Genomic DNA, 20092 nt, shown 5'->3' with positions numbered 1-20092 from the left:
GCCCTGTGATAGAGATGCTCTATTATCTTGTTTGACAAGAAGGGGAGTGAGGATCAGAGAAGTCAAATGACTTACCCACAGCCATGTATAGTCGATGACTGAGGAAAAATGTGGGTACACATCTTCCGGCATGCATCCTGTATTAATAATAATAACAGGCCAGGCATGGTAGCTCATGCCTGTGATCCCAGCACTTTAGGAGGCTAAGGCTGGAGGATTGCTTGAGCCCAAGAGTTTGAGATGAGCCTGAAAAACACAATGAGACTTCATCTCTAATATATATATATACCCAGTGTGGTGGTTCTCACCTGTAGTCCTAGCTACTCAGGAGGCTGAAGCAAGAGGATCCCTTGAGTCCATGAGTTCAAGGCAGCCGTGAGCTACAATCACACTGCTGAACTCCACTCTGGGTGACAGAGTGAGACCTTGTCTTTACACACACACACACACACACACACACACACACACACACACACAGTATCATTAATCAGGTGTGAACTATGTACCAGGCATTGTATTTAGCACTTTATATGCACTTTCTCATTTTACTTTTTGTACAATCTTGTGAGGTAGGGAACATTTTATGAGATGCAGAAACAACAGCCAAGAGCAGGGCAGAAACTTCTGTCAGTTCTCTTAGCTCTTGATAATGGAAGGCGGTTCCTGAAAGAGAGGAGCAGGTGCAACCTGCTGCAGGGATTCAGATAAGAGATGGGGGCGTTGGTGTCAGATGGGTTGTCCAGGAGGGCTTCAGAGTGCACCAGTCCTTGTTTGGTAGGTATAGAAGGAGTTCTGGGCACACTGTGTTGAGTGAGCAGAGAAGGGACAGGCCAGACCTGAGAGCTGGGGCCTGGCAGGGAGGCTGGGAGATGAGGCAGGTTGGGGCTGGACGGCGGGAGGCCAGGAGAGGAGCCAGGCAGACCCAGTCCCTACTATTAGGGGGGCAGTAGCCAGCTTGGCGCTTGGAAGCAGGCCCTGATGCATTGATTCCAGAGGCTTTTGTGTTTGTTTACTGCAGGCATTCATCTCTGGTAGGACTGTGGACTCAGCAGTGGGCACAGGACAGGGAAGGGGTGAGGTGTTTCTTTCCGGCATCCTCCCAAGTCCTTTTCCCTTCCAGCTTCTGAGGCCTAGCCCAGGTCAATTGAATACAAAGAAGCATGAACAGTTCTTATTTCCTACATTACTCAAGCACTTAAAAAAAATACCCCACCAAAAAACTAATTGGTTCTGGTCACTACAGGTCTGTGCCAGCTTCCCTAACCACTGTGAGCTGAAAGAGTCTCAAAAATCTCCCCATGCGGCTGTCATGCGGTTACTGGGCCCTTGTAATCATCTCTGCTGGTTGATTTCAGGTCTGTTTGTACATCTCTGATAGGGAAGAACTCATTGTCCTAAAGGCAATTCTGGTGGCCTGGGCTCCTCTAGTTAAGGCCAACACACCCACCCACACACACACACAGTTACACACAGTTATATATGCATCCTTATCAGTCTGGCTTTAAGATTTACCACCTTGAAGGGGACTTGAGAGTTGAGACGCCACAGCCCTATTACTGTGGAACTTAGGAAGGGCAAGGTGTGGTGGCTAACACCTGTAAACCCAGCACTTTGGGAGGCTTAGGTGGGAGGATTGCTTGAGCACAGGAGTTTGCGACCAGCCTAGGCAACGTGGCAAGACCTCATTTCTAAAAAAATACAAAAATCAGCCAGGCATGGTGGTACACACCTGTAGTCCCAGCTACTTAGGGGGCTGAGGTGGAAAGATCACCTGAGCCTGGGGAGGTTGAGCTTGGAGTGAGTCATGAGCTGTGGTCACATCACTGCACTTCAGCCTAAGTGACAGAGTGAAACCCTGTCTCAAAAAAAAAAAGAAAAAGAAAAAGAATTTGGGCAACTTTTGCCACTGCCTCAAGGCTTCCAGGTGGGCTAATTGCTTTAATTGCTTTTGAGACGTCAATCTCTTTGCCATTTGTTGCTGCTGTTTTGGTCAGGACCCCCAGAACAAGGTGACCAGTAGAGGGATTTTCTCAGGAAGTGATGATTTTCACTCAAGCTGGGAACTTTCACACAACTTGGGAACTTCCAAATGTCTGTGAGCAAGAGGGGCCTTCCAGAGAGGAGGGTGCGTATCACTTCCCATGGTGGCATTTCAGGTGAGCTCAGCCTCCGGGGCTGGGACTGCTGTTCAGGGTCTTCCAGAGACAGGAAAAGTCCAACTAGGAGAGCTTGGCATTTCTACCTGCCCACTTCAGGTTGAAAACCTGGGAATGCAGGAGCCACCAGAGATAAGGGGTGAATCCACAACTGGGGAGCTTGTTCTTTTAGGGGAAAATTTCCAGGCCTGTCGAGATCTTCTACATGGTGTGGCTGTAGCAGCAAATAATGGTGACATGTATGCTAGACAGGGGGCTTGGTTTACCCTGGCACACAAGTGTCACGTGAGGAGAATTTGGAAGTTCCTTAATTCCAGGCTTGGGGGAGAGCAGTGGACTCAGAAGGTGGCTGCAGAATTTTCTATGGGACTGCTGTGGTGAGCGTGACGCCTCTGTGGCAGAAATGCCCGCAAAGCTAACCCTAGGGTACTGTCTGAATTCCCAACCCTTGGAAGACTCCCCTCCTTAGGATAAGGATGCATGATTAGACCCACAGTAGGGCCAACACACGCTGAGTTTCTCCTGGGCATTGACTCACCACAAGAGAAACAAACAAATGCGCGACTGAACCCAGCTCTGTCTGACTGGATCAGGGATCTGAGCGCAGCCCCCAGGAGCCCTGCACTAGCTCGGTCCTCAGGGCGGCACTTGCTGCCCAGTAAGTCCACCCTGCTCCTTAGGTGCTGGGAATGGGAACTGCTGTGGCTCTGTTTAGGCAAGAGAAATTCCTGCTACCTTCGGTAACAGGAGTATTTCAGTAAAGAACATCAGCAAGTCCAAAGCTTTAAGAATCTCATTTGTTTAAAGTAGTGAATGAAGAGCAAAGACACAAGTTGCTTGTGGGGTATTCGGAAGACATCAGACAAAAAATCTCTTATGCAGCCTCTTGCCTTGAGTAGGATGCTGTCGCTAGTGCACCAGGGCCAGGACCAGAAGTTTCATTTTGAGTTTTGCTAACAAGAACAGGCTTCTGAGTTCATGGCAGCCCTGGTTCATCTTCCCAGTACCGGCTATCCCACTCAAAATGGAAGACTATCCTATTGCATCCTAAGCAATGGGCGTTTCCCATTCTTTCCTAGTCCCTTCCAAAGCTGGAGCCTTGGGCTTCCCATTCTCCCTTCATCTCCTGGGTTCTCCAGGTTCCAGGAGGACCCTGGGGGGTCAGCCCCTACAGATGAAGTGATTTAGGGATCAGGACTTCTCTCTGCTTCCAGTTGCTGCCTTAGACACAATATCCTTGTGTTTTCCCATTTCCCCTTGTTTCACAAAAGTGCTACTTCCTGGTGATTAAAACCCCAAGAAAATTGTCTTCAAGTCTTCATTCCCATTTCTCATAAAAAGGCACGCCCTTTGCATGGATGTGTGACAACAGGTGGCTTCATCCACGAGGTGAGGAAAAGGGCAATTTGTCAAGGAAAGACTGTCCTGTGGGACTGTATTAGTCAGCTGAGGCTACATTCCCCATTGAGTAAGAAACCACTCCCAGACCTCAGAGACTTCTAGTGATGATGTCTGATTTCTCCCTCAAGTTATGTGTCATTCACAAGCCAGGGCTCTGCTCCATGTTGCCTGTGATCCAGGACCCAGGCTGATGGGGTGCCTTCATCTGGAGAAGTGCAGGTCTCTCAGCAGAGCAGACATGGCAGGCACAGGCTACCTCATAAAGCTTCCACAGACATGTCTCCCCAGTTTTCACTGGACAGAGCAAGATGCTTGGCCACTCCCGGGTTCAACAAGATGAGGTTTATAATCCCCCTGTAAGTCACTGACATGACTTCTGAGTTCCAAGCATGCCAAAGGCCAAACCTGACCTCGATGGGCAAGATGTACAAACTTCCTGTTTATACAGAGAAAAGACGCTGCACAGTCACACAGTCTTCGCTAGTATATAAACCGCCCATCACCCCACTGCCTAGAGCATTCTTATTACCCCAGTGCTGTGCCATCCACCCACGGCTCTTCCGCTGTCGGGACCTCTATCCTTGGCCCTGGCTATCACTGTTGGGCTTGGAGCTGCATTCAATATCTGGGCTGGTGAGGGACAGTTCCTGGTCCTGCTCAATTGGGGTGAGGCAATGCCAGTGGTTGCTGGATTCCCTAAACCTCAGACTCTGAGGACACTGATGCCAGTTTCACAACAGGGTGTATAGGTTCCGCAGTAACCCAACAGCAGCACAAGTGACTTAGGATTCTCTGGGCTGCCTGAGAACCTCTTCGCCTACTTGTAGCTCTTTCAGCAAGTAAAGGACTTCTGAGTTCCAAACCCCTGAGCATCATATGTTGCCAGAGCAGAGCCATTTAATCCACGCGCGCCACAAAGAAAGCAAGAAACGAAGAGGCATGAATAGTGTCTTTAACATAGTCTTATATTTGGAAAAGCAGTTTTAAAAAAACAATTGAAAATACAAGATAAGGTAAGGGTTACCTATATAAGTTTTAATCTTATATTGCTTGGCCATTTTTACATATAAATTATTGCTTACTAGCTTCGATAAATACACAGCACAGTCATATATATATATATGTATATATGTACATACAGAGGCAGAAAGCATGAAATATGGGAACGAAAACACTGTTAATGGCAATTCTGGTAACTCAACAAATGTTTCATATTTACCATTTCTTTAAATAGTGGAAAACTACCAAGTGCAGTCCCTGAGAAGTTAGTAGACACCCCGATGGCAGGCTCTCTATCTTCTAATTGTTAATGCAAGCTGACACTATCACGGCAGCCCTAGTTAATGATACATTAAAAGGCAAGATTTCTTGCTTCGGGTCACTGATTTCATTGCAGTATTTAGTAACAGGGTAATACGAATACGATAAATAGACTATGCAAATAAATATTACTCTGCTAAAAAATGTTTACTATATACAGCTTTGCTTTATACAGTAGTACATTTTCATCAGCTTTTTGGCAATTTTTAAAAACTTTCCCCCACCACCACCAGTTTTAAGCAAAACTGGCCCACTTGCTAAGAAGCAGGCTGAAATTTTAAGGACATGTTTTTGAAACATTTAAAAGAAATCCTCTGTTAGACAACTGCAGAAGACCTGAACGCCCCATTTTAATGTTTTTTGCCCAGTTTCCGAGAAGCCTGGCTTGGCTGTGCCATTTAGGAGCACTCGGTTCTGGATCTGTGGTGTCTGTGCTGGCTAGAACAGACCTGCAGGCCTGGGATATGGGAAGCGGTGGAAGCCCAGCTCCAGAGATAAGAAGTTATCACCGGTACTCTCTCTTTCATGCCATGGTCTCTCCTCACTCAGAGGTGGGTATAAATTCGTGTAGCATCCTCTCCTGGTGGACTAGGCAGTGTGAGCATTTACCTTATCCACATGCTTCTAAATTCGGTGTCTGCTCCACACTACCTGTCTGTGGTTCTTGGTCTAAGGAAATGAATTTATTCTAAACATTAATTAAATAAACTAGAAAAAAGTGAATGCAGGTCATGTATATCTCTACAATCATTTGGCAATTATACAGATGACAAAGAGCAAATTCAAAACACCACACTCTAGGGAACACCTACAAATGCGTATGTAAAAAAAATTTTTTTTAATGGCAAGGCTATGATTTTGCCTACAGGACCCTGCATCCTGCTGTCTTGTGCTAACTTCTAAGCAGCGCTAGTTTGCTGGAACGCTGACGAACCCAAAGACCCATAGGACTCTCTGGGAGTTGTGCTGTAACCAAAAGAGCCCACTTAGAAGTGCCCCTGCACCACCTGCTGCGAAGATGGCAGACGACCTAAGATTTGCAGAGGGAGCCTAGATTTTATGCGAACGAGAGCTGGCAAAGACATTAGCCATCTTCTAGTCCACACTTCCAGCCAGAACAAAACCTACTCTGAAGAGGCCTTGGTGACTATCCAGAGAGAGAGCATGCCCATCCTATTAACAAGGAGCACTCAAGCTCCACAGAGGCCATTCACTGTTGGGCAGCCCAGATTCCTAAGAAAGAGCTTTCTGTTGAGTAAAATCTGGTACTCACAATTCTGGCTTGAATTCTTTAATTCCAGATCTAAGATTCTGCAAAGCCTTGGAAACTTCTGAGAGCTGCTACCTGGCAAACCTCTGGAGACAGTTGTTAAACTTCAGAAAGATATACAGATTTTAGACATTCAGAAGACAAGGATGGAAAAGCACATCTCGACTGCTTGAAATCCTCCCTCTGCTACCCCAAGGACCACATAGCCATGGCTGGAGGAAGAGGTGGGCAAGCATCATTTTCTCCCCAGCCAGTTTCCACCCATGTCATGTGAGATATTCTGAAGTCACTGTACAAAATGCATTTAAACACAATATTTATGCAGCTTGATCTGGCACGATGTACATATCTGACTTGGGGCCTAAGCAGCATGCACAATGCTGAAATAGTTCTCCAGGGAAAATTAGTCCCCTAACAGTAATGTTCTACTAGGAGCAATGTAGTTCTAATGCAAATAAAAATCCAAATTGTGAAACACACAAACAATGTCAGGACAGCCTTATATGATCAGACAGGCCAAACCTTAATCCGCAGCATAGGAGAAAGATGAGAACACATGCCTGTGCTGTAAGCCCATGCTGTTGTCAGTAACTGCCACGAGGAGGGCTTCGGAGGGTTTGCCCCACCCAGCCACGAGGGAAATCTGCTCTCCCTGGTTCTCATGCCTCTGGTGCCCTCCCATGGGCCTCATTCCATGACCGGCAGCAGGCAGCATTTCTCTGAAGGGACAGCTCTGGAGGATGCCCTTCTATAACACCCTGTAAATGTTCAGGACTAGAGTTGACATGCTAGGCCAGACTAAGTCTCTCTGAAAGCCTTCCCAAAACTTCTCTCCACATGGTTCCTTCCAGCAGCATCTCAAGCTCAGTGTGGTTCCTGAGCCCAGGAACAGCACTGCTATAAAGATGTCAAAAAGCATTGGACATGCCTCAGTAATGAGGATGAATGAGGTGTTGAGACAAAAGGAAGCAGGTCTGTGTGGGCATGAAAGAGATGAACAGGCAGGCAGGGTGAGAAGTGCACCAAGACTCCTGTGTTTGGAAAACGAATGGACCAGGCCCTTGCATTTTAGCAAAGTGAGAAGTATCTAGCAGGCAGGGGTGGATTTCTTTATTTTGACCCATAGGCTGTTTTGTTCATACCAAGGTTGAAAGAAATCCTCTAACCAGTCCTTGAAAATATCAAGAAGTCTTATTTGCTACAGGAGCCCCCACTGGTAAAAATGGGAATAATAAAAAAGGTTTTAGAAGACTCAGATTTTGAAAAAAAAGGCAAATTATAGAAAGGCTCCCTGCTTTGGCTGGTAGGTGGACTATAGGACTTCTAAGTCTCCCACATAAATCAGACATTTGGCTATTTCAGGGCATTGTTCATTTGCCAAAACATTGGTAATCACCACTGTCTAATAACCTAGAGAGTGCTAAGTGCTTCCCTCATTAAATGTCACTCAACCTCCCTGCACTGGCTGCTATCATTCCATAGTGTGGGCAAGGAGCCTGTATGAGGTATGCGAAATGCATCATCAGGCACAAGAATGCAGACTTTTGTGACTCTGTCACCTCAGTAAGCAGTTAGTGAGTGTCTACAATGTGTCAGGCACCGTGCTTTTTCAAAATCATATTATGTCCAATGAAGGATAAGAGCCTGCTTACAAATATAAAGAAAATCCCCAGAAATTAAACAATGAGGCAATTTCTTAAAGATTACTATTTTTCCTTATTGGCAAACCAACTTCATCTACCTTGCCTATAGCTGCAAATGAGTTGTACAGAAACCAATTTCACCTGCAAGCATGTGTCGATAGTTGATCGTGGTGCGAAGTGATGTATGCCTTGACACTGCTCATCTGCCCATCAGAGCATGGATGCTGGAAGTCCTCACTAACTCCCTAGACACAAGTGGCTTTTGGTGATGTCATAGGTTGTATCAATAGAAACCTCTCCTCCCTGGAGATCTAGAGATGGTGTCTCTGTCATCAGGTGTTCAAAAGAATGACTTCTTTGACAGCCAGCAGACAGTAATCTAAAACTAGGCAAAGTAAAAACTCTTTCCTGTTTCATGCACACTCTTAATGAAATATTTGGTCATTGCATGTCAAGAAGTTGTCTGGTCTTGATGCTGGCACATCTCATCTTAAAAACTGGATTGGATCAACAATGTGATCATGAAAAGCAGCCTTCTCCATCTTAAGAATGCTTCTGACTCTCCCTCTGCCTTCTTCTTCCAAGAGTGGCATGGAGAGGCCTCTCCCGCTTTCTGGTGGCTGACATCACTTCCTGAACACGCTTTGGCTGGCTTTCCTGTGCATGTCTTCGGTTATGCTGATAAAACTCAGCAACTTCTTTTCTCACAGGAAAGCAATGTACTTGGCATAGACATTCCTGTAGCTCAAAGTGCTGCAGATACAGGGGAGGTGAGGTGGTGGGGCTCATACCCGAGGCTCGATCCTGTGTGAGAGCTCGAACAGGGCCTGCTGGCTGTCAATGACATACAGGTGATTAACATAGGACTTTAACTCTTGATGCTCTTTTGGAGACAGGTCACCTGTTGTTTAGAGGAAAAAAAAAGACAACCTCAGGAGAGCAGTAATGCTATGTCTACATACCCACAAAACCCCACACTAAGGCTAGGAAATCTACCTGGTGGGTTCTCACTAGTCAGAATCCCGTAAGAGGTGTCCTTGTCCTAATAGTAGACATGCTTTTTCAGCTCAGAATGGAGTCCTCAGGTTAGGCAATCAGACTGGCAGGATATTTACAGCATTTATTATCTAACATCATATACTATTTAGAAATTATCTTATTATCTCATTCCGCATACAGGGAAACTGAGCACAGTCATGCAGCAAGTGTCGCAGCCAGGATTCGGACCCAGGTCATGTGGTTCCTGAGTCCAGCTATGCAGGCTTTCACAGCAGTCACCTGTTTAAATGGATAGCACTGGCTTCTATATCGCAGCCTAGACGTGTTAAAAATCGCTGATAATGTGTTTAGCATATGAATGCCATCACTCTTTTTTGTTGTTGTTTAGATTTTGTACAACTCTTTGGTATTCTCAGTTTTTGTAAAAAAAAATTTCATGGCGCAACTGAATGAACAGATACCACAGAACAGACTCTAAGATGTGGTCCACAGACAAAATAGGTTCAGAATATATGTGTACGGATTAAAGCCTACCCAGAGAAGGACAAGCCAAGGGGCTCTTCCACTCACATTTCTAGGGCAGTCAAGGAATCCAGGAGCCAAAAGAGTCTTTACTGCACTGTGAACACACCCTGCCCTGCTAGGGCCCATGCTGATAAGGAACCAGGATACAGCAGCAGGAACCATGGGGCAAGCCCACACACCACAGTCAAACACACACATATGAAAGCACTCGAGGCTGGGAATGCTGGCTAAACTGCAGTACAGTGAGACAATGTAAAGGTGAGTGACAAAGACATCATATCTTGTTGCTTTATAGATTATGCATGGGACAGGCAGGGTAAGCTGCTGGAGCTGTTTGATCAGAGGGAAGGCGAATGCAGGAGGCTGAGCATTTTCTTATATCATTTTTTCCTTTTCGTGAAACCCCCTTTTTTCTATTCTATAACAAATGCATTTCATGAGGAAATAATTTAAGACCTGTAGGACATGGGTGGCTTATAATTCTTAGGCTTAATAGAAACAAGGTTTCCTGGTTTTAGCAAGTAAAAGCACTAGGAGTTAAAGTTTATGCCATCCCATCTATTTGAAAGTAACAAAAAGCTGTTTTATTCCAGAATGCCTTCTCTGGCAGACATTGAGAAAGTGCTTTTCCTTTATTAAATATTGGTTTAGATAACATGATAGAAAGGTAATTCTGTTGTTAATTTTCAAGCCTGAAATATGGCACAATGAACGGTTCTAACCATGATAACTGACATTTGCATGACACTTTATAATGTATAAGTGACCTAATTAACATTCTCATATTTTATCCCAAATGCTGACATTGGTTTACTATGCTCATATAAACTGTTAAAATGAATTCAGATAATTCAGTTCCCAAACTGATTTTTAAAGATACAGTAGATAAATATTAGAACACAAACTGGCTTGATAGTTGTTTAAATTTAAATTTTTCCTTTGCTTAGTGCCACACAGAGGGTTACTCTCTGATGAGTGGGAGGTAATGGCAGGTTCAAGGCCACACAAGCTAGTATAACTTTCACCTTCCTGTCTATACTTGGAGCATGTATAAACTAGAGTTCTTTGGCTGAGACTGATGTCTTAGAATTAGCTGAATCCCCAGTAAATGCTTGGAAAGCAAAGGAGGCTAAAAGCAATATGAAGCCATACTCATCAGCATTATGTCTGTACATTTCAATGACTCTCCATGATGACGTTATGATTACTATTTTTATTATAACTGCATTGTGCTTGTATGCTTAATTATATAGGTACAGTAAAGTGGTACTAATTGATGTGAATATCTAAAAAATTAGGCCCTGTATTTGTAAGTCTCCTTTTCAGAAAGAAAACATAATCCGCATAGAAGTCCAGTTCCTAACTTACTTTGTTGGGGGACAATACTGCCAGCCTAGACCAGCACTGAACACCAAAAACTCTTAAGCAGGTAGACTCTATTGTCAGTAGAACTTTTCTTGAGAGGTGGGACTCCGATTTTCTACTTTACATATGCCTCTATATTGTTGAAAAATTGTTTTAAAAAGCGCATGTCTGACTTAAAAAAATGAAGTTGAACTGAGTGGTTGCCTTTGATTAACTTATAATTATTGAACTTGACTTTCTGTTTTTAAATTACCCTTTGTATCCATAGGATCTGAAAGCAGAAGAGAGGGCAAGGAAGTCAGGCAGACTCAGGCTGAATAATGGCCAAATAAGTGAATCTCTCTGAGTTTCTGCTTTTTTGTTCTACACCTACAGGATTAATAATCCCCATTTACTAGGACCGAGGCAGGATTCCATTGCCCATGTGAAAGCTCCTTCAACTCAATAAAGTTGATTTCCTTCCTTCCTGCAATGTTCTCACACCATTTAAGCATAGTATAAATTATAACAGATTTAAAACGGAACAAATATTCCTACAGACATTAGTCTCAGTGGGGATTCTACAAAAGTGCTCAGAACCACACTTTTGCAGCTGAAAGGCAGCTCCAGACAGGAAGTTTTTGTTGGAGAGGAGAAAAGAATCTGGAAGGCTGCTTTAGGCACTTTTACAAGCTACAGTCCTATTCCAGGAAGTCTCCATGCAAGGAGGTTAGGGACAAGGTCACCCCTGCTAATCTCACCAGTGATTTTGAGCCAATGGGCAAGCAAAGCAAGACATTCTGGGGCCAGGAGTTGGCAGGGCATTGGGAAAAGAGGCTTCTGAGTGTGTAAAGTCACTGTTCACAGCATAAACTTGCGGCCGTGAGGGAATAATAATCTGCCATATCTTGTCTTTCTCTGCATTCCAAACATGCAATGAGGAAACAAAGAGACAATCTACTATATACATACAATATGCATAAGTATATACATATCATACTGTTCAATCTGTTTAAATTGATTACCAATACTGTGACCACAGTTGGTACCAATGTAGTCAATTTACATTCTGCACCTGACTTCAATTACTCACCAAACTGGTTAGTCCTGCAGTGTCTCAGGGTTCGGACAGTGTCAGCGATCATATGCTGTAGGTAGAATAGAAACATCAATGAAAGGGCCGTTAAAGGTGTTACTGAAGAAACACTGCCTACTAGGATGGATGGATAAGCTAGCACCCTTGGCTGTAAACAGAAAAACTATATTTGGAGCTGGACTTAGCTCTGATTGATTCTATTGAGGCTGGATTACCAAAGAATATTTAGTTCTTGTCTGCAAACACAGCAGCACCAGACCAGGCAGGGTGGCTCACACCTGTAATGCCAGCACTTTGGGAGTGCGAGGTGTGCAGATCACTTGAGATCAGGAGTTCGAGACCAGCCTGACCAACATGGCAAAACCCCAACTCTATTAAAAATACAAAAAAAATTAGCTGGGGGTGTTGGCAAGTGCTTGTAATTCCAGCTACTTGCAAGGCTGAGACAGGAGAATCTCTTGAACCTGGGAGGCAGAAGTGCAGTGAGCTGAGATCACACCATTGCACTCCAGCCGGGGTGACAGAGTGAGACTCTGTCTGAAAACAAACAAACAACAGTAGCACCCAATCCGGGTTGTACAGGGTCTAATCGAGCCATGAGAAAATATGCTGTAGAGAAGTGCAGCACCCCAACCCCGATCATCCTGTTCACATTTGTGCATGTGTTTCACTTCAGGGCATGCATCACCTTCTCTTCACGAAGCCTTTCTGGGATGTCCCTCCTGGATTTAGAGGCTCGAGTCTCAACATTCCCACTGCTGTTTGTACAGCGCCTATTGGCCTTGTGTCACTGTCATTGCTGTTGAACTTTTCTCCTTCTCTAGACCAGGTACCACCAGAGGGCTTTGCATATGCAGAGCCTGCTATGTCAGACACATTGATTTACACATATGTGCTGAATGGAAGTAGGAATGTTTGTAGATTCAAAGGTTCAAGTATCTTAAATGTAACTGGAAAAGAGATACTTATAAAAGATTAACATTTTCTAAAACATCTTTTTTTTTTTTTTATTGAGACAGAGACTTGCTCTGTGGCCCAGGCTGGAGTGCAGTGGTATGATCTTGGCTCACTGCAACCTCTGCCTCCCAGTTGAAGGAATTCTCTTGCCTCAGCCTCCTGAGTAGCTGAGATTACAGGCATCATGCCTGGCTAATTTTTGTATTTTTAGTAGAGACAGGGTTTCACCATGTTGACCAGGCTGGTCTCAAACTCCTGACCTCAGGTGATCCACCTGCCTCAGCCTCCCAAAGTGCTGGGATTACAGGTGTGAGCTACCACACCCAGCCAACATCAACATCTTCAGAGACCATTTTCTGTTCAAAGTTTATATTTGCTTACAGTCTTCAATATTCTAATTTATTTCCTTGAAGTCCTCACTGATTTCCAGGTAAAAGTCTTCTTAAATTTACAGCTGCTTTTGACAAGATCGCAGCATCTTATACTTGTGTACCCACCAGAGTCTTCTAGCTGTCTATCACTTTTAGTTTTTCATGTTGAAGGAAGCAGCATTTTGAAAGAGACCATCCTGTACTCTAGTTCCTCCTATAGCATAGATGTGTATGTGTAGGAGGAACTAGAGTGGGGGAAAGTCTCTTCTGAAATGCTATGTTAGCTGGCCCGATTGCCAGAATAATCTCTAAATACTATTGTCATCATGTTCTAGTTCTCCTGAGAATCAACAGGAGCTCTCTACTTTGTTTCATGTCAAAATCCAAACATCATCCTGTTATTCAAGAATTAACATCATTCATTTTCTGGTCCTTAATGTCCTGACTGTACTCACTGAGCAATGGATCACCATATACAGCAAACCCTCAGTGAATTGCTGCTGAAAGAGTATTAAATGCTAAAAAATGTTCTTACTTAAAATTCAGAAGAACTACACAGAAACATTATTTGAATATGACCTACTGATTAAATTGTTCTCATAACCGTATTTCTAATGCACTTCTATTTAATAATGGAAAATTAAATAGGACAGTGATTACTGCAGTAGCTCAAGCTACATTTGTAAAGGAAATGAGACCTGACTCATGTCTGTGAATGTATTGTTCAGTTTCCTTCCCCAAATTTTACCACTTTTCCCAGATCAGTTTTCTCATTTTAAGCTCTGGCGTCACATTGATTTCTATCCTGTGCCATTTGCGTAACCTGTGCAAGGCTCAAGCTGATGTAGGGCTGGGTACTGGGTGTGGCACTGAAACCTGAGTCCTGGTCTTCATCTTTAGGCTTTGTAAAAAGAGGGGGCGGTGGACAGGGTAAAAGGTGATGCTCTTAACATCGAGGGTTAATGAGAAGAAAAACCATTTGTTTCTGTTTATGAAACAGTTTGAGATGAAAATATTTCCAGTTGTTGAGGCAGCAAGGAATGTACCATAAAGAACATAAATCTCATTAGACCTGATGAGGGCTTCTGGATTTTCATGGGGTCTGACTTAATGTGTTGGCCTGCATCAGCCAGATAAAGATAATACACTGAATTATCTGTTAGCTGGCTTAAGTTAATATCCATCAGGAGGAACTGACTTCTCACAAGTTAATTCACTTAGGTTCTATTGGTTCCTTATGGTGAAAGATGATCCTGTTTTAGCATTAGAGAAACTCAGTCCTTTGCTAAGAACTATTCTTTGAAAATAGTGTTTCTCCTAAAAAGGTCAGTTCATTCTCCAGCATCCAGGTGTCACACAGGGCTACATATGACATAAAACTGCTTTTTTCCTGGACACAGTTTTAACCTCATCCTGTCTACTCCGCATAAGGAGGGGTCAGCATGAGGTGTGCTGTGGACCAGGAGCTCACTGGTCCTGCGGGCAGAGCCTGCCCTCTGAGGAAATAATGAGCCTGTGCCTGCCTGATAGGCTGGCATGTGTGCCATGTGCATGCTGAACTGCACCCATTTTTTCATTCTTTTTTAAAATAGAAGTTCTCTTTAGGATTTTAAAATATCATTGATGCCATGCTATTCCCTTAAACTTTCTCAAGGAATTAAGGGTATGATGACTGACCCTAACAGAAGTCGTATCATTCAGACCTCCTCCTTGGTGTCATACCCTATGTTTAGTTGGCAGTCTTAGCACATTTGAGAACTGGTGTTAAGAGGCTTCTGCTGGAGTACTGGAGAGAACAGGGGAGGCCACGGATGCTGGTCAGAAGGAAGGTGGGAACAAGCTTTCCACAGCTTGTTCCCATTTGTGACTTTACGGACTTGTTCTGTCACTTTGGTGGCACTATCTGAGGGGGAAATGACACAATGAACTTTACAAATTCACTGTAAAGGTGAAGGAGGACCAGGTACGTTACATGGCAAGAGCAGGAGCAAGGTTCACTTTAGGGAGGTCACCACATGTCTGCCCTCAACAACAGGCAACAGCCAGCTGATAAAGAGTCCAGCTGTTCTCCCACAGCCCCTTGGACTAGTTAGGTGAAAGGATTGCTAGGCCTTTCCAGGGAATTCCACTTGGTGTGACACACCTCATCCCATATCTTCACAGATGCTCTACAAAGCTCATGTGTTGTTCCGAGGAAGATGTGACGGCCAGGAAGCGAAGTAACTATCAACCAAAGGCTTCATATTCTCGCAATTGTTTCTTTAATTCCAAACACCAGGGATTAACCTGCTTAGAGACAAGAATTCTAGTGCCTGCAGCTTGTCATTGCTAATAAGTGCCCTCTGATCTTCAGACTTTCACACAGCAACACAAAACACATACAAAAAATAACACTTTATCCATTTCTGGCTCCGCTGGTTTGACTGCAACATCTGAAATAACTGAGTTCTGATTCCAAAACACTTACTGCAGAGACAGACTTGAAAATGTATTGACATATCCACTTAGGAAAGCACTAGCCGAGAAGGTATTGTCTTCCGTGTGGTTAAAATGGAGATAAAACAAGATATTCCAAGACTGTCTTCCATATTCCAGATGCTTGGGTTCTGGGGGACTTGTATATGAGCCAACTACACTGTTCCCGAGCTGCCTCACTCTACATGTGGGGAGCTGGCTGGGTGAGCAATGAACTTCTGAGGCAAAGGTCAGGGGCCAAGCCTCAGCGGGACTCATCAGTTCCTACTGTTCTTTGATCATGGTCTGTGGTCCCTGCCTCACTTAACCTCCTCTTAAGTGCCTCACTCAGTCTCACAGGGAACCAGGGTCAGTTTCTGCAAGAGTTCACACAAATCCATTACCATTATTGAAAAGGTCGCTCAAAGGTCAGGATCTGTGGAGCAGGGTTACTGGTATCGTCTTTACCCATGAAGGACAGTTTACTCTATGACACTAAAGTTCATCTGTCAGATAAATCCATTCCTCTTCCAGTCAAGCGGGTCTCTTTGGAGCACTTCTATTTTACAGTTGCTCAGTTCTTATGGCTAACCCCTCCTTTGCTCGAGGGCAGGTCAGAAAGGCTTGGATGAGCCCACCGGATCACAAAGCACCTGGGAATGTCCTGGAGATCATTCAGGAAGTGGTGCTTCAGACACTTTTAGAGAGGACTGTGCTGGAAACCTCTTGCTCATGAGGAGGGAGGTTGCTTTGCCTGAGCTGCTCTGGCCGCGGTGCTCAGAGGTGGCATCTTTTGTCCATAGGCTGATAAAGCGGTGACCCTTCCCTTCACACAAGATCCTGCACATCCCAGCCTCACATTTAAGCTCGGAGTCCTGAGAGACAAACATATATCCCCAGGAGGGGAACTTTCTCCCTCTGTGCCTTGAAAGTCTGCAGGCTGAGACACTGAGAGATGCTCTGAAAGCAGTAAAACTGAATCGCCTGAGTGCGGATTCCTCCTGACAGCAACCTTGTAGTTTTAGCTCTAGTTCGACAATATACACTCACTTCTTCATCTTATGATGTTCTATTTTTAAAAACAAAAAGCAGATTTTTATATTTGGTTCGCAAAAACCTTGCTTGTTAATTGGAATACATTTTGTTGGCAACATACAACATGCAGCAAATAAGCTCCTTGAATTCACCATGCATCCAAAGGAGAAGAGGACTTAAACTATTTGTTTCCTAGAGCAAGAAAGAAAAGCGTACATTTTCTTTACTGTGAAAAAGAAAGAAGTAATGAAATTTACGTACCAGCTTTTCAAAATTGACAAGATTATCCAAAAAAGTTTTATTTCCTTCATGAATAAATGTTACATCTGAAAATTAAAAACAAAAAGATGTATGTATCATTAGGAATGGATCTTGAGTTAGGGCCAAAGAGGTCTAGGTACAATGCAACTTACTCATTTTTCTTAAACATTATGGATCTTTCCCTGCATCTGGAGAGGCAATTTGAAATTGGATTTATATGTTATTTGATATAAAACTGCATAATTTTTTTTGTGTGTATGTGTGTAAAAACAGTGTAACCTTACTGAAAGTATATATTTTGCACTCATAACGAAGTGTTTGACTTCAATCTGCTTAATAAAAACTAAAGCTGGTCTATAACTTAATTGTTCCATTGTGTTTTTAGGTCCGAAGACAGCAGAAAAGGACTGAATACCCAGAAACAACAGGATTTTAGTAATTACATGTTTGCTTTTTACAAATCCCTGGCAAAGTGTATGGAACCTGCTTTACTTAAAACAACTAGTTAAGATTTAGATTTAGATGTTTAAATTTAAACTTTTGGTTCCCAAAGCTGACGTCTGACTGTGTACCAGGAATAAGTGAGGAAAGAGGCAGGTTTGAAAGTAGCAAGATTTCTGGCCCTATTCAACTAGCAGAAAGCAACAATCACTGACGAAAACAAAAGGAGGAAAGTAGAATGAAAGTGCATTTCCAGAGGAAGAGAAAGTTAAATCTGGTTTGAGGCTCACTGCATTTAAAGCAACTGAAGATATTCATTAAAAATCTCCTGTTGGCTACAGTAAATAAAAGAATGCCTCCCCACGACATACAGTTTTGGAAATTAGTTATATTAAATAAGGGTAGCAACTGAAGCTCTGAGAGTGGATGACTTAGCCACAATTAGATCAGAGGTGATGACTGAGCATTGGGGAATCCTCACAGACAAACATCACACAAATAAATACACTATATTTTAAAGCATATGCAAATAATCACATTATATTACAGACATGGAGAACCAACCAAATAAAAACAGCCTTCAAAAATCTTGTAAAAATAACCTGACAGAAAAGAGGGAAAAAGAAAGTCCTCAAAGTGCCTATACACAGAAAAGGAGTGAGTTTGCTTTTAGTCAAGACTTTTATTCTGCTGGTCCCTAAGGAGGAATGATGAGATAGGTCCTCCTAAAACATGCCACCAAAACACTGGGCCATAAAACTTTTACTGTCACCAGGAGGTGACACTAGTTAGGTAGTTACAGCACACACTGAGGCAGCCCTTTCCCCAAGGCTCCCTGCACACCGCTTCCCATGTGGACTGCAATGTTTTCAGGAGCTGCTTCTTTCTTTCTTTTTTTTTTTTCTCTTGTAAACTGATGTCCTCATAGGAAAATGATTCACAGCTAATTACACAGTCTCCTGACAAACTCTCTGGTTATTTTATTATCTTTTGAAACTTGGCTTTCAGAAAATAATTACAAGCTTTCATTCTGTGACATGCTGTTCAGAAAAGAGACGTCAACAGAGTTAGGTTTTACCTTTTCTGTATAGCAAATGCAAATCTGTGCACACACTCTGTCTACATTAAACATCACCCAAAGGTCTGGCCTTTACTAACTTTCTGAGAATTCCAGATTTCCAACACCTTCTCAGAGTAGCTTGGCCCATTTCCCCTGTATTACAGGTTTATCCCTCACCTGACCCTCACCTCTCTTCCTAGGGATGAGGAGGAGGACAGTGACAATAATGACAGCTTACATTTATTAACAGCATTAGACATGGATCTAAGTGCTTTAGCTGCATTAACTCATCAGGTAAATTCTAGGAGGTAACCCTGTGAAGGAACTAAGGCACCAAGGACATCTATGGTCAACCCATGCTCACAGCTTCAAGTGTCAGAGACAAGATTCAAACCCAAGGAGGCTGGCTCCCCGTCACCACTGCGCCCCTCCAGGCACCTCAAGTGGAAAGGACTCTGACTTTCCTTGCTGCCAGGTGCAATCAACCTGCTCAATTCACAACACATCAGCTGCCCCTGCAATGCTGAAAGTGTGTTTCCCCCTTCATTCCCTCCGGGCAGTCCCTCCTGCCTTCAGTCTCTCCTCTTCCTGGGTAGTCCCTCTCCCTCTTAGCTATCAGCAGAGCGGGTGGCAGCTCTGCTGAGGGGCCAGGGACTGTCAGGCTGGTACTGTCAAAGGATAAGGCAGGGAAGGTCCTGAGGATGCTGGCCTGGTAGGTGGGGAGAAACGCTGGAAGGGGCTGCAGCTCGGAAGAAAGAGAAGAGTTTAACTGGCTGCAGATTTTGATGTAGTTGAATGGCAGATGCATGACATGAAGGCACGCGAGAGAATGAGTGGTTGAACTGGAAAAAACTAGGATGTCAGAATTTAAGTCATGGGACAAGAAGCAGTTTTGGCATATGAGAAATAAGCAACTGCCATCTGGAGACACCTGAACACACCCCAAACATCTGAAATACAACTGCTCTATAAAACAACACTTTGAAGAGATGGCAAGTGGAAGAGGAGGAAGAAACATCTAAGAGTCCTAACATTCATTTCCTTCAGAGACCCGCACAAATCTGCAACAGTAAACTCCACTCTAAGACACATACATGAAACCTACCACAGAGACCCCAGTTTATCCTCAAACAACTAGGTAATTCACTCCATCTCCAAAAATAGCGCACAATATATAACTGCTTAGACCCTTAGCTCAGCTGGGTCTTCTCCCCAGCACTTAGTGTTTCCCATTCATCTGTTTCTGACCAAGATTTCCCACCACAGTAAGGGGAAAGTACGTCAAAAGGTAAGAAATGCAAATAAGAAAGAGGAAGACTGATGGCTGGAAGGATCCTCAGGTAATTCACTAACTTGATCATCTGCAGGCTACTTGGAAACTGACTTGCAAAAAATGCAACATGGCAGGCCTAATCCTTCCTCAACACCAAGGAGTTCAATTTGGTCCCACTTTTCTAATCAAAAGCTACTCAATGTAGGAGGCACAAGAGCAGGAGGAAGAAGAGCTTTCACTAGAAATTAAGTTGCTTGCTCTAAAATAGTTCATTGCAACTTTAAAAATAATTATATGATTAAAAAAGCTTAAGAATTAACGTTATATATTTTTGCCAAAATGTCTTATCTTAGGCATGATATATATTTTTTATATTTTCATCATATTTGCCTTGGAAATTATTTCAGACAAAAACAGTAACTTTAAGTACAATGAAGTACTAATACTATATATTTTTATAATGACAAAAAAGTAAGATAAAGGAAA

The 20092-nt window shown here is 43.4% G+C and overlaps 1 protein-coding gene across 6 annotated transcripts in view; it reads right to left on the bottom strand.

The window, feature by feature from the left end:
* Nucleotides 1-4501: 4501 nt before the first annotated feature.
* The window catches only part of RAPGEF5 (Rap guanine nucleotide exchange factor 5), a 261457-nt gene continuing 245866 nt past the window's right edge, over nt 4502-20092 (bottom strand). For all 6 annotated transcript variants that reach the window (XM_035253670.3, XM_035253669.3, XM_017975260.4 and 3 more), the window contains 3 exons: nt 16833-16897; nt 11752-11806; nt 4502-8691 (listed from right to left, as the gene is read on the bottom strand). In XM_035253670.3, the coding sequence (XP_035109561.2) occupies nt 8576-8691; nt 11752-11806; nt 16833-16897 (236 nt within the window). In that variant the 3' untranslated portion in view covers nt 4502-8575. The remainder of the gene's footprint in view (nt 8692-11751; nt 11807-16832; nt 16898-20092) is intronic.

Source organism: Callithrix jacchus, chromosome 11 (genome assembly GCF_049354715.1).
Source record: "Callithrix jacchus isolate 240 chromosome 11, calJac240_pri, whole genome shotgun sequence".
NCBI lineage: Eukaryota > Metazoa > Chordata > Mammalia > Primates > Cebidae > Callithrix > Callithrix jacchus.
This window is presented reverse-complemented; position numbering and strand designations above follow the sequence as displayed.